The sequence below is a fragment of the Heterocephalus glaber genome, unplaced genomic scaffold, assembly GCF_053883595.1.
Source record: "Heterocephalus glaber isolate CG9 unplaced genomic scaffold, H.glaber_assembly_v1.0 deba00001461, whole genome shotgun sequence".
Taxonomy (NCBI): Eukaryota; Metazoa; Chordata; class Mammalia; order Rodentia; family Bathyergidae; genus Heterocephalus; species Heterocephalus glaber.
This window is the reverse complement of record NW_028258308.1, coordinates 32,687,969-32,701,877: the sequence shown is the minus strand read 5'-3', so window position 1 is coordinate 32,701,877 and position 13,909 is coordinate 32,687,969. Positions and strand designations below refer to the sequence as shown.

The 13,909-nt window shown below is 36.7% G+C and overlaps 2 protein-coding genes across 11 annotated transcripts in view; one reads left to right on the top strand and one right to left on the bottom strand.

Moving 5' to 3' along the window:
- Positions 1-1,199, bottom strand: part of Wrn (WRN RecQ like helicase) — a 169,281-nt gene extending 168,082 nt beyond the window's left edge. For 4 of the 8 annotated variants that reach the window (XM_087217239.1, XM_087217241.1, XM_087217244.1 and 1 more), the window contains exon 1: positions 1,000-1,084. The gene's annotated coding sequence lies outside the window, so the exon portion shown is untranslated. Of the gene's footprint in view, positions 1-999 lie in introns of all 8 variants that reach the window. The other 4 variants (XM_021236843.2, XM_013076106.3, XM_021236847.2 and 1 more) reach the window with 2 other exon arrangements.
- Positions 1,200-1,687: 488 nt separating this feature from the next.
- The window catches only part of Purg (purine rich element binding protein G), a 33,478-nt gene continuing 21,256 nt past the window's right edge, over positions 1,688-13,909 (top strand). For 2 of the 3 annotated variants that reach the window (XM_004855415.3, XM_021236849.2), the window contains exons 1-2: positions 1,688-1,786; positions 2,077-2,946. In XM_004855415.3, the coding sequence (XP_004855472.1) occupies positions 2,083-2,946 (864 nt within the window). In that variant the 5' untranslated portion in view covers positions 1,688-1,786; positions 2,077-2,082. Of the gene's footprint in view, positions 1,787-2,076; positions 4,191-13,909 lie in introns of those variants that run through there. The other variant, XM_004855414.3, reaches the window with a different exon arrangement.

The window sequence follows — 13,909 nt, the reverse complement described above, 5'->3', positions numbered from 1 at the left end:
CAAATAGGGAAGGGTGGAGGGGGTGAAGGGAGGGCAAGGGAATGGGAAAAAAAAATAAGAACCAAGATACTCATGTAATGGTTCAAGATCCCAATGATGAATGTAACTGTATTTTATACCTAAAATGTACCAATAAAGTTAATGGGGAAAAAATAAAATAAAATGTGAAATCTAAAAGCACAGAGATCTTTCTGTTTCATTCAGTGTTGGTATTTTTAGTACCTAGGAGCAGCACTCATAAATACATGTTGAATTTATTAATACAGGGAGGACTGGGAAAGTAGTTCAGTGGTAGAGCACTTGCCTAACAGGCAGGAGGCCGGCCCTAAGTTAAATCCCCAACACCAGGAAAGGAGAAAGGTGAGGGGGGCCCTATTCACGAATATCCTAATCTGAACTTCACTCCCCATCCCAACTTCCACCCACTTTTGCATAATGTATAGTCTGTAAACATGCAAAGCCTAAATTACTCTGATTTTCAGACTCCTAAATTAGCATCCTAAAGACATTATTATCCTTCCCAGTTGGGAGTAGAATTTTTACATATCAAACCTGTCCAGAGAACAACTGACATACAACCAGAAAAATAGTCATCAAATACAGAATGATTTGACTCAAGAAATCAAACATAAATTACTAAATGATAGATATCTGATTATTTCCCCTGGCTTCGCTGTGTGCACAGTGAAGTGGCTGGATTTCTGCAATAACAAAGGCCTTATCTTAAAAACAGCTCCTAAGGGCACTTCGTAGACTACTAGTAAGCGGGTAAATACACTTTCCGACGAACAGAAGCTTCGAGAAGGCCTGCCCGCCGTCTGAAGGTATTCTTCCGCAGAGGAAAAGAGGAAGGAGATGGACCCTTTCCCCTGAGGAGTCTCCCAAACATAGCAAAGGGTCTGGCTCTGCGGATCTGAACACCTGCAAGTGTCAGAAGCTAAGAATGACACATCCCAAGAGACGGAGCTGCGGGAATAGGAGTGGGGGAGAACACGTTACCCTGGAAAGAGCCAGCTCGACGGGTCTTCTCCTTCAGCTGGAGGATTTGTGAGAGTCACAACCCCAAGGCCCGCAACCTTGGCATTCAGACTAGGCACCAAATCAACCAACTTTATTCCCGCGCTACAGAAGGTACGCGGGAGCGTCACGGGCGCACACCATATACATCAACTCTGGGAGCCAGCGTTTCCCCATCCCCCGGCACCGCCTCCGGCACCGCCCCCTGCCCCGCCCCCGGCCGGCGAGGTACGCGTGCGCAGACGCCGGCTGCCGCTGAGCACTTCGGGAAATGTAGTCTCCGCGCAGGTGCCGGTGAGCCGCCAGAGTCCTACATCCCAGCGGAATCAGGCTAGTCAGAGCACTCCCACCCCCTGGTCCTTATTCCTATCTTCACACCTGTCCAGTCACTTCTCACGCACCCTCCCATCCCTACGCGCTGGGCTTCCGTCAGGGCGCGCCCCAAGGGAGAGCTGGAGACGCCCCTCTTCCCTTCAGCCGGCTGCGCTGGGGAGGCGGGGTCCACCGCCGCCCCCCGCTGTCAGCCTCCCCGCTTCCCTCCCCCGGAGGGTGTCGGGCCCGTGCCCGAATCTAGACAGCGGCCGCAGTAGGGGCAGCGGCAGCGGCGGGCGCCGCAGGCGATGCCCCTGCCCCGCTGCTCTGGCGGGGGGCAGTGCGAGCGGCGGCGGCGGGGGGGCGGCGGCTGAAGCGGCTGCAGCAGAGGGGCCGAGAGCTGGCGGCGGCGGTGGTCGTGAAGGGCATCGGCGGCAGCGGTGATGGCAGAGATGATGTGAGTGCCTGCTGGCTGGAGACCCCCGGGGCTCCCGAGCCCGTGGTGGGCGGCCCGGCGGCATACGGGAGCGGGGCTGGGAGGCCGTGGTAGCGGAGGGATGCTGTGTGCGCGGTGCAGAGGCGGGAGCCGCTACCGCCGAGGTCCGGCAAAGGCCCGAGCCTTGCGAGCCCGGCAGGTGTGAGGGTCCCGGGCGGCCGAGGAGGGGGCAGCACAGGCCAAGGGGCGTCTGCGATTGTTCCCAACACCCCACACCCACCCCACCCCGTGTGTCTGTTTGTCACTTGCAGCTGAAGATGGAAGGAGCCAGGCGCAGGGGAGGCGGCGGCGGCCGTGGCCGCGGAGGCAAGAATGTAGGGGGCTCTGGCCTAAGCAAGACTAGACTCTATCCTCAGGCCCAGCACTCTCACTACCCGCACTACGCAGCTTCAGCCACCCCTAATCAGGCTGGGGGCGCAACTGAAATCCAAGAACTGGCCTCCAAACGAGTGGACATCCAGAAAAAGAGGTTTTACCTAGACGTGAAGCAGAGCTCTCGGGGACGGTTCCTAAAGATAGCTGAAGTCTGGATAGGGAGAGGCCGGCAGGACAATATCAGAAAGAGTAAACTGACCCTCTCCCTGTCTGTGGCAGCGGAGCTGAAGGACTGTCTAGGGGACTTCATCGAGCACTACGCCCACCTGGGCCTGAAAGGCCACCGGCAAGAGCATGGCCACAGCAAAGAACAAGGCTCCAGGAGAAGGCAGAAGCACTCGGCACCCTCCCCACCAGTCTCAGTGGGATCCGAAGAGCATCCTCACAGCGTCCTCAAAACGGACTATATCGAGAGGGACAATAGGAAATATTACCTAGACCTAAAGGAAAATCAACGGGGTCGCTTCCTAAGAATTAGACAAACCATGATGCGGGGGACTGGAATGATAGGTTATTTTGGCCACACTTTGGGCCAAGAACAGACTATTGTCCTCCCTGCACAAGGAATGATTGAGTTTCGTGATGCCTTGGTTCAGCTGATTGAAGACTATGGTGAAGGAGACATAGAAGAACGAAGAGGTGGAGATGATGACCCACTTGAACTCCCAGAGGGGACTTCTTTCAGAGTGGACAATAAAAGGTTCTACTTTGATGTGGGCTCTAATAAATATGGAATTTTCCTGAAGGTAAGTGAGGTGAGGCCGCCTTACCGTAATACTATTACTGTTCCATTCAAAGCTTGGACAAGGTTTGGGGAGAATTTTATCAAGTATGAAGAAGAGATGAGGAAAATTTGCAACAGCCATAAAGAAAAGAGAATGGATGGCAGAAGGGCCAGTGGTGAAGAACAAGAATGCCTCGACTAGAGTGAAATTGAACTCCATCAGGCAAAATTTAAAATCATAAATTGGCTAAAAGTACTGATCCATAATCATTTGAAGAAGTTTTTTCTTTTTTCTTTTTTGGCCCTTTGTTATTAGTAATACCTGTAGTAGTTTATACTTCAAGAAGTCTGATTCTCATGTTCTGTTATACTTAGATCACTATAATTCTTATGGGAATTCTAACTTTCCCAGTTTAGCTGTTTCAACTGCTCCAGACTATTGAAGTATGCAAATCAGCACAAAATATGACATTTTGACCTTCTAAATACTATAACTAAAATTTACATTGCACTATGACATAGTCCTGAAAAAAGATACACATATTTAATATGAGAGTATGAATTTTTATTTAACAAATGTCCAAAAAAGTATTTCATCCCTACTTCATGAAAAGCTGCTAAGCCTACCTGTAGGACAGTTACCACAGAAACAGAAATTGACCTCAGATATAATATAAATATTATAAAAGTACAAGCAGAAATATGTTGCCCATTGCATAAATATGAAACAGTAAGGGTCAAAAGATAAAATCTCTTTAGATAATTAAATTTTAAAGATACATGATCATAATATTTCTTAATGTAGTATTCAAATTTTGTGGTAACCCTACAGTTTATAGTTGCCATATCAAAGCCATGAGAGTTTTAATTGGTTATTTTAAGCTAGTTACAATCCTGTCTTCAGTTCAATTTATTGTACCATGTATTTTTGTTGACTTTTCAAAGCGTTAGGAATTACTTTTGTGTCACTTATGAGTGGGAGGCTTTATCCAGTGGCTTTGCTATGGAAATCTTGGTGTTTTAGCATTTCATGCTAATTTGAAGATTGTGATAGATTTTTTCCCTAAAATATAAAATGGACTTAAGGTGTTATATTTTATGTTTCTTCTTTAACACAATTTCAGAGGGGTTGGTGCACCAATTAACTGGTATAAAAATACATCTGTAATGTTATATTTTAGTAGCACTTTTGCAATTGGTACCCATAAAACGACATCAGACTTCCAATATAAACCTGACTTTTACAGGTATTTTAATTCTAGAATGAAAAAAAAAGCATTTTTCCTAAAAGCATTTCAAATACAAATTTTCAGTCTGGGAAAAACATTTGAAGATAGGATTGGTTGTAAGCATATTCAAAAGGAAAATTCAGGCATTTTCCAAGGTGCTCTTTATGATACTTAAAAAAGTTTCCTTTACACAAGACTTATCCATTTACCTGTATTTAAAAAATTACTTTCCAGAAAGTGCCACATCAATTTTTCAACACCTAAGCAATTTTTTAAGCAAGTGCATATAGTGTGCATGTGTACCAACCCACACTGTATTAACTGACTGAAATTTCATTTGTTAAGCTATATTTTATTCTGAATGAAATGATTGTCTTTTATCTTGGCTTTATTCACCTCCATACATTAAGACCATATAATCATGTTTAAGATCCAGCACACTGGTTTCAACCCCCAAATATAGCTCATTGATGAGAGCTGGCTGCATGGATTGAGATCAGAATGTAGCTCTTCGATTTTTTAAATATTATTTAAATTTTTTCCTTCAGAAACTTGCCCCCAACTAGTGTCCCTAAGAAAACTTTGTTATGAAATAAGAAAATTAATTTCATTGATTTATGTTGTTTAAGAACAGGTGATCAGTAATCCCGATACATATACTGGTGTTGGTTTGCAGATTATATTTCATGTTTCCTCAAGTAGTATGAAGGAATCTCAGTTCATTATAATATAGACCATCTGGATCACTATGGAACAACTGAAGGTTAGAAGATAATATTAGTACTAGCGTTAATAGCACATGGTGGGTGTTGAGACTATAAAAGTAGCAAAGATTTTTTAACAGTCCTAACTGTAAAATAACAATGATGTAGGCTTGCTAAAAAGTAGTTTTTGGTATATGAAGGAGTGATGTGCACTTGAATTACTGTACTACTGATTGTTATTGCTGCCCATCATAGTGCCTATTAATAATCAACCTGTCAGACTTTGGCAAACTGGAGCTGTGAATATTCCAGTGTTCAATTGTTCCTATCACTATTGCTATACTCTCTCTTAAAACCTTCCTTTTTAAAATATTTATATCCATTAGGATTATATGATTTCTTTTTTGTTTTTAGTCTGATTAAGATTTGAGTGTGCATATATATATATATATATATATATATATACACACACACAATATTACATCAGACTTAAAGGTAACTATCTTCAATTCATTGTATATAATATTATTAGTTTAATTTTGCATTAAGTAAAGAATTAATTAAGCAGCCAAATTTTTACCTTGTACGTATACTTCAAAGTTTTTACCATCTCAAAGATACAGATTGGATAGATGCATATATACCAGAAAATGAATATACTCTAAAATTAAGGCTCCTACCAGTCCTTTTGTTTTACCTTTTCATAGTTAATGTATTCATTAAAAATAAGATGATACTATGATTTTTGATACTTAAAATTTCCTAGAATTCATTAGCCATAAGTAAGTATGATCCAGTTCAAAGCTCTGGTATTAGAACATGTATTGCCATGTATCTTATGAAATAAGCTACTATTCTTATCTGTGCAATATACATTTTATTTATCATCACTTGTAACATAAATGAAGCTGCAAGTGTACATGGTATTCTTCAAAATAACAGGATCTTTGCCTGGAAGAAATTAATCTCTTAAGGCAACTGGATGTTGGAGGTAAAAAATGAGCATTGAAGTTAGTAACCAAAATTACTAGTTCACTGTATAAGGCTAAAACTGATGATGTTTGCACATAATAATCCAAGCATAATGTGGTACAGTCTCAAACTGTAATAATATAAGCTAATAGTATGAAATTTGGAAACGGGTTCCTTGTAATAGTTGGCAGTATGCTCCTAGCAATTAAAAGCAGCACTAATCTGTTGCTTATATGCAAAAGATGCAATGTACTATAAAGGTATTAAAGTTCTGCCACATTTTATAATTTTCCTTTTTAAAGCCCCAAACTGCCATGTCCCTTAAACTTGAGTCAAACACAAGCTTATTTGCACTAAAGAGCATGGCCAAAAAAAAATAAATGACAGGGTGGAAAAGCTAGTTGGAACCTCTTGGAATAATTGGTTCTAATGGGAGAATTTCACATTTGTCTATTTGAAAGCTATATGGTCCAGGCAGACAATCTGTCAGTTCACTAATTTAATAATGCACTTTACCTTTTGTATATAGAAGATGTATATTTATGTCCCTTGACAGGTGGGATGTGTTTCAATAACTATGTAGTTAGAATCTGTAGGGTAATCTCTTGCATGCATATGTTTGTGTTGGCACTGTTGTTGGTAACAGCTTTCCATTAAATCAGTGTAGTGGAGAAGGGTAGAAGATGCATTTGAAACAAATCCCAATGCATTTAACAAAGAATTTTAGAGTTCATATTTTTATTCAAGGGATTAGAATAAATTTTTAAAACTTTCTAATCCAGATGAGTATTGCATTTGAGACTATATCTACTTGATGCTCTTCATAATACTCTGAAAGTTAGTTTTGGGAATTTGTCCAGATAAAATAATTTTTAATGAGTCTATTTCAATGTTGATATGTGTTTAAGTAACTAACAAAAAGGATAGTACATGATGTACTAGAATTAAAAGTATGGTTGTTTCATATTTTTTAAATACCCAGATTAAAGAAATAAAATTTCAAGTTAAGGAAATGAAATGAGCCTACTAAGTTGCTAAATAAATAAATAAAATATTTCAAAATTTACATAAGTACCAACTAAAAAGGGCATTGGGGGATTTAATGTATCCTTCCATCCTAAAATATTCCTGAGATGTACATTTTAAAATTACATAATTGTGTTGAATAATAGGTTGTATGTACTTTACTGAGAAACACTGTGTACTAATTCATTGAGAGTGTGCTATATTTACTGCATTCATTTTATATCTATAGATAAGAATACATTATATATAGTCATACTATCTTAATACAATCATGTATTTATATTGTAATTTTGCAGATATTTTCAGTAAAATAAACATTTATCTAAGCTGCACAATTTGAAGAGGATGAAATTAGAATACACCCTTAGATATTCATTTTCATAAGCAGCTACCATTGAAAGCTGATGTATGTACTGTCATTTCTTTAAGTTTTGTTTTACAATTATTTTGATATTTAAATGAATAAGACTTAATTTGAATTTTTAAGTTTTCTGAAAATAATTTATTCATGTGTGAGATTTTTTTCCTGGTTATTTCCAAATGTCTTTAATTAAAACTAGTTTGAAATCCTATTCCAAGCTTTTTGTAAGGGCTTTGCTTAGTCACCTCTTAGTTTGAAGTCTGTCTTTACCAAAATACTAAACATCTTCAGCGGGATGTTTTAACAAAAAGAAGTTAACATTGATTCTAAAATTATAGAATACTGCAGGAGTAATATTTATCATTGACAAGTATGATTCTTAAAATCTTTCTGAAGTTTCCTTAAAGATTTCTTGACTTTCATAGAGATATGGTGACTAACGATTAGCCCATCAGAGGAAGAGAATAAAGATGTTAGCATGCTGTTTAGACAGTACACAGTACACAATACCATAGTAATGGAGTACAGGAAAAATGTGTTTCCCAATTTCATGTTATCTGAGAATTGGACTTTTAGATCACAGCAACTCTGTCATAAAATATGCCCAAATTTATATAGATAGAGCTTAGAAAAATAATGTTAGTATATTTTCTTGTATAATGGAAAAAATCAAGCTATGTTCTTACTTTGACATGACATTTTAAATTTATTTTAGTAGTGGGGTTTTAATATTGTTGAATAGGGAAAAAATATATATAGTACAATATTTAAATACTACAGGTGGTTAGACGGTGAAAAGTAGCAACCAATGTTATCAATTTCTTGTGTATCCCTCCAGGGTTACCCTGCATATACAAACATATATACATTTATTCTTTTTAAACATATAAATAGAAACATGTATACTTTCCCATATCTAATAGCATCAATTTTAGATCTGACATTTAAGGTGTATTTTCTTTTTACTTAAATATCATACTTAATCTAGTTAACATACCATTTAATTCAACTATATTACACCAAGGGAATGTCAAAGAAATTTTGAATGAGTCCCATTGGTATTTACTTAAAATAAAAGTTTTGTATATGTTAATTTTTAAAATGTATAACTGTTTAATTGATCCTACTGATTTCCCTTCACTGTTCTTCCTAATCATTTTACCTTTCCATATTCCTTCTGTCTTGAAGTAAGAAAGTTTAAGAGTAATAGCATATTAAATAATTTAACCAAGTGTTACTTTAGATTAACTATGTTCTCTAATGGAAAACATCCATATTCAAAAGCTTTAACAAACTATAACTTGACTTTTATGAATTCTATTACTATTTCTATCCAAAGACTTTGTCAGTATAAGAACAAAAGAATATTAGGACTATAGTAAAAGATTATATTATGACTTTGTTGAAGTGTTTTGATTTATTACACAAAGCTTTTTTCTTTATGATATGAAGAATATATGGTTTATTTAACAACTTCATCAAATCCAAGTCTACACAAAGAGATAACACTGACCCTAATTGTTAAATGCATTGATTTTTTTATTGAAGGACCCAGAGTCTGTCAGACATTCTTAGGATCAAAAGATACTATGATGACTTTGGGAAAGATTAAAATTGGGAGGCTAAGAGGTTCCAAGTACCACTAAACCTTTTCCATTCTCTGCTGGATGAATATAAAATAGTAAATATGATTGTTTTAAAATGAAGTTAGTATTATTGCTATTTCTGAAAACATATGCAAAAATAATTCCCCCGACTCCCACAAAAAATCATAATTCTCTTTTCATTCTCATCAAATGTACATTGTAAGATCACTTTTCTGATGACTACCAAAAAAAATTATTATCTGAAAGTTTAAGATCCCATACTTAAACTCTTCAGTCTTATAAGTTTAAGCAAGGACAGCAAAAGATGCAATGAAGTTAAAAATATGTTTAAAACCATGTAGATGAGGAAGAATTTTTTTAATGGATTGGTATCTATACATTTTATGAAAATGTTATAAGATGTAACATTTTAAAACATTGTTTTAAACTTTATAAGAATATCAATTACATATTTTTTTTGTTTGTAAACTGAGAGGGGTGCTAGAAGACAGTGTCCTCTTAAACATATTTTAAAAGCATAAAGGAGTTTCTTTTATTTTAGCGATGGATAACTCATTATCCTTTACAGAATCTATAAAATTTATAAATATCTTCAAGTATTTACTTGTTTATGTTTAAAATGGTGTATACATGTTTCTCCTTATTTAAAGGGAGAAGTCGAAAGGAAAGTAAATTCACTGTCAAGAATCAATTTTACTTGAACTTATGCTAAAAATATTAAGTGTCCCATCTTTAATCAAAGAGTTTCCCATGCTGGTGCTTTCTGATAAATTGTTTTTCCAACTTTGCCTCAAGTACCCCTTGTGAAAATTCTTAAATTGAGGCCAGTAACATCCACCTGTAAATTGAAGCATAGTGCTGCTGGTATGGTTACTTGGTTATATGAATATAAAGAAAATAACTCATTTAAATGGAATACATTGTTAGCTTCTTTCTAAAACTGAATAGCAGTTGTCTGTCTTCTCATTTTACACTTCTATAGTTTCTTTAAGAATTATAGTATTCAAAGTTTTCTTTGTCCTAGGTAATATTAGAATGTTAAAAAGAAGAAAGTAACCCCTAAGAAAAATGTGATAGTATTTAAACTTAAAGTTGCTCAGATTGTAAGACTGGGGGGAAGGCTTCTGTGGGTTTTTTTTTTTTTTTGGTGTGTGTCTTTATCAAACTAATGATATAAGTCTGATTTTTTTATCTGATTAAAGTCAAATTTTCTTTTACAAGAAATTGCTCTATTCAGAAATTGTATTTTATTTTTCTTAGAGAAAATGGTTCTATAGAAATATTCTTCTGCAGGGTTTTATTTATTTATTATGGATAATATAAGGTTGTTGTGTGAAATAGCAAATAGAAAAAAGAATTAGAAGAGAAAGTAATTGTTGACTATTTTGCTCATCTATAACAAAAGAAGTGAATATAACAGAAATGAACAAAATAAGTCCTTTTCAAAATAAAACATCTATTTTTTTCACATTTAAAAAAGCATTTGAGAAATATAGGTATAAGACCTAATTCTGCCAATATATGGCCTAACCCTGAATGAGTCATTTAATTTCCATGGTGGTTTCCTCATACGGAAAAGAAAAAGCATTGAGCTAGAAGCTAAGGTTCAGTCCTACTCTAAACTTTAAAAATTCTGAATCAGTGGAGTGTGAAAGAAAAAACAAATTAAAAAAACAAAATTGGAAAGTGTAAGAGATTTTCTTTATATTAAATGTAACTATAATGAAGCAGAAACCTATGATGATAACCAAAGGAATAATGCAGCAATGTCAGTTCTATAACATGTGTATTGCTTTAGCCAAACAAAAAAAAATTTGTCCCTAGTCCTTATTAAGATAAAGCTGCTGTATACTACATAACTGTCTTTAATTTCTTTAAAGAAATTTGTTTTGTTTTGTTTCTTGGTACCAGGGATCAAACTCAGGTCCTTGTGCTTGCACACCAGGCAGCGAAACTACTGAGCTAAATCCCCGGCCCTAAAGAAAAATTTTTATCTATACAAAGCCTCATTCTTTGGAAGGAGCATTGTGTGAATCATTTCATATTCTGCATAGCAAAGGAATATTAAAACTAACATCTCTTCCTGAGATGCTAGTTGTTCCTTCAATAACCATAAATTGCATTGCTAAATAATACACTGTAACTGTCATTGCAGTGACCCCTGAGAATCAAGTACTGCCTTTGATCCTTTTTATCTTGATTATATTTAATAAAAACAATGATTTTTAACAAAGAACATTAGGAAAGACACTGATCTGTGAGCAGTATGGTTCTGTCCTAGAGTGACTGTACCTACTAGGATGTGCAAAGATGAAACATCCTAACAGTCTGTTGTTTTAGCCTTGAGAAACTGCAGAAGTTGTTGATGATTGGAGAAAAGAGGAAGCACACAGGCTTTTGTCCTGAGGCATTTATTTAGGCACCCCATTCCTCCACTGTGCAGAGCTACCACCACTGCCAGAGGAGAGAATCGAAAGAGTGACACCTCTCTAAAACTTTCGTTTGGTTCCTATTTGTTTGACAGAGACAGTGCTTAAGTGCAACCTAACTGCATTTTGATCATTCCAAAACTTATCTCTGCACATAAAATTCCATTAATGAAACATTCCCTATGATAAACAATCTTTGGCTTAGTAGTGGTTCACAGTGGCAATTTGGTTGACCTCAACAAATTCTATAGAGTGAATTGGTTGTTGTAGAAAATATTTTCTATTTTTTCCTTCCTCTCCTCAAAATAGTAGATACATTTTAGGTTCTTGGTTGTTTTATTTTTTAGTGCTATGTGAAATCTCAGTGAGATATGAGAAAGTACTTTAATTTGGCAGTTCTTTCCTTTTGCCATTTTATGGAAATTTTCTTCAGCTTCCCATCAAACATTCCAGGCAACTTTACCAAAAGAATGCAAAATACAAAATGCAAATACCTAAATGTAAAAACCACCCAGCAAATTGAGACTACAGAGCCATAAGATAATTGTTTAGGAATAAAGATAAGATTTTGTACAAATACCTGGACTCAATACACTCCTTATCATTCACTAGTTTATTTCAGAAACTGCTGAATTTTATTTCTAGGTTCTTCAGACTAGCAGTGTGATTTATACCAAATGAAGTGACAGTTTAGAATACCAGTTGAACAAAATCTGTTGCTTATTAATTTACTCCAAAAACTGTATGCAATGCTATAAGCTAGATGTAAATTTAGAATTCTAAACTTTCATCAATCATAATCTCTTTTCCGTTCCAACACACTGTATCCCTATGGAAGTGGGTTAATTTATCCCACTGCCACTATGGCCCCACTTCATCTTATTTCTCAGGACTGAAAGGTCTGTTATCTGTTATTCTTTTTTTTTTTAAACAGGGTCTCATTATGTAGTTCATGGTTGCCTTGAACGCACTGTGTAGCCCAAGGTGGCCTTGAACTCACTGTGATCCTCCTTCCTCAGCCTCCCAAGTGCTGGTTCTACAGGTGCATGCCACTAAGTCCAGCCAGAGGTCTGTTATTCTAACTTTTCAATACACAGTGACTCTTCAGAAAACATTTCTGACTTGTAAAATTGACAGATAGTTTCAGAAATAAATTTGACAGTAGAAAAGTTGCACTGTGACCATTTCTGGAGGGATAATAAAAGGAAGCATCGATTAAGTTTTATTAGTACTAATAACTATTACTTACTGAATACCTTCTCTATACTTGGGAATTGCAGGGTCCCTTATATCTACTACTTTCTTTTTTCTTTCTTTTTTTAAATTTTTGGTGGTGGTGGTATGGGGGCCTTGTATATGCTAAGCAAGAGCACTACCCCAACTTTTTTTTTAAGACAAGGTCTTGCTAATTTGCCCAGGCCGAACTTAAATTTGTAATCCACCTGCCTCAGTCTCCCAGGTTGCTGAAATTACACACCTATGCTATCTGGCCTGGCCATAACTGCATATTATTGCTCATCCTCATGACAACCCTACCTTCATCCTCTTTTTTTTTTTTTTTTGGTACCGGGAATCAAACTCAGGACCTTGCGCTTGCAAGGCAGGTACCGGAACCACTGAGCTAAATCCCCTCCCCATCATTTTTATATAATTTTCAGAAGCTTAGAAACTAGTTCAGTATTTCAGAACTTATATATTTAAACCCAGATTCACACTAAAACCAGTTGTGCTGGTTCAATTAGGCCAGGCTACTGTTAAGACATACTCTAAAACTAATCCCCAGAACTCTAAACAAGCAGAGTCTACCCCCTCCTCCCTACCACTCTAAATAAATCTCCCTCAGATTAACAGGAATTATTTTATCCCAAACTATCATCTATATATGGGATTCAGCAAGAAACATTTGCTTGTTTGAAGATTTATTCAATTGGTTAACGTTGCTGCTAATAAATACAATTTACTTGATCTTTTGTGTAGTTTATAGATTGAACCTCTAATCTCAACTCTTTTAAATAAATGTTAGTAATTTTCAAAAGAAATCAGATATTCCCTATAGCCAAAAAGACAAATTACTATTCATTGTGAGCCTAAATTTCATTTTCATGAACCAAAAACAACTCACTATATTAAATTTGGAAATAGAAATTAATATTATTGACAGTTTTATTTCTCCCAACTTTTTCTTGCCATCTTACTGGTTTCTAACAACCTTCCCTGCCATATTCTTCCTACATCATTTCATTCCTTTTCATTTTTAATTACCAAGTTTCCTCTTCTTTCCCTTAACTCCAGCAGGATACAGTGAGGTAACTGTTCTATTTAGAGATACAGTACATATTTTTCTCCATTACTCAACAACAATTTTCAAACTTCAGCGTGAATAAGAGTCACCTGTAGGATTTGTTAAACCAGATTTCTGGGCCCCAGCTCCAGAGTTTCTGGGTAGTATGACTGTGGGAGTGAGGAGAGGACCTGGAATTTGCACTTCTAATACATCCCCAGGAAACTGGATACAGCTGATCTGGGAACCATATGTTAAACCCACTGCTGTAGGGGCAGGGATTTAATTCAGTGGTGCCACCGCCTGCCTTGAAAATTCAAGGTCCTGAGTTCGACCCCCAATACCAAAAAAAAAAAGAACCACTGCTCCAGGCTGA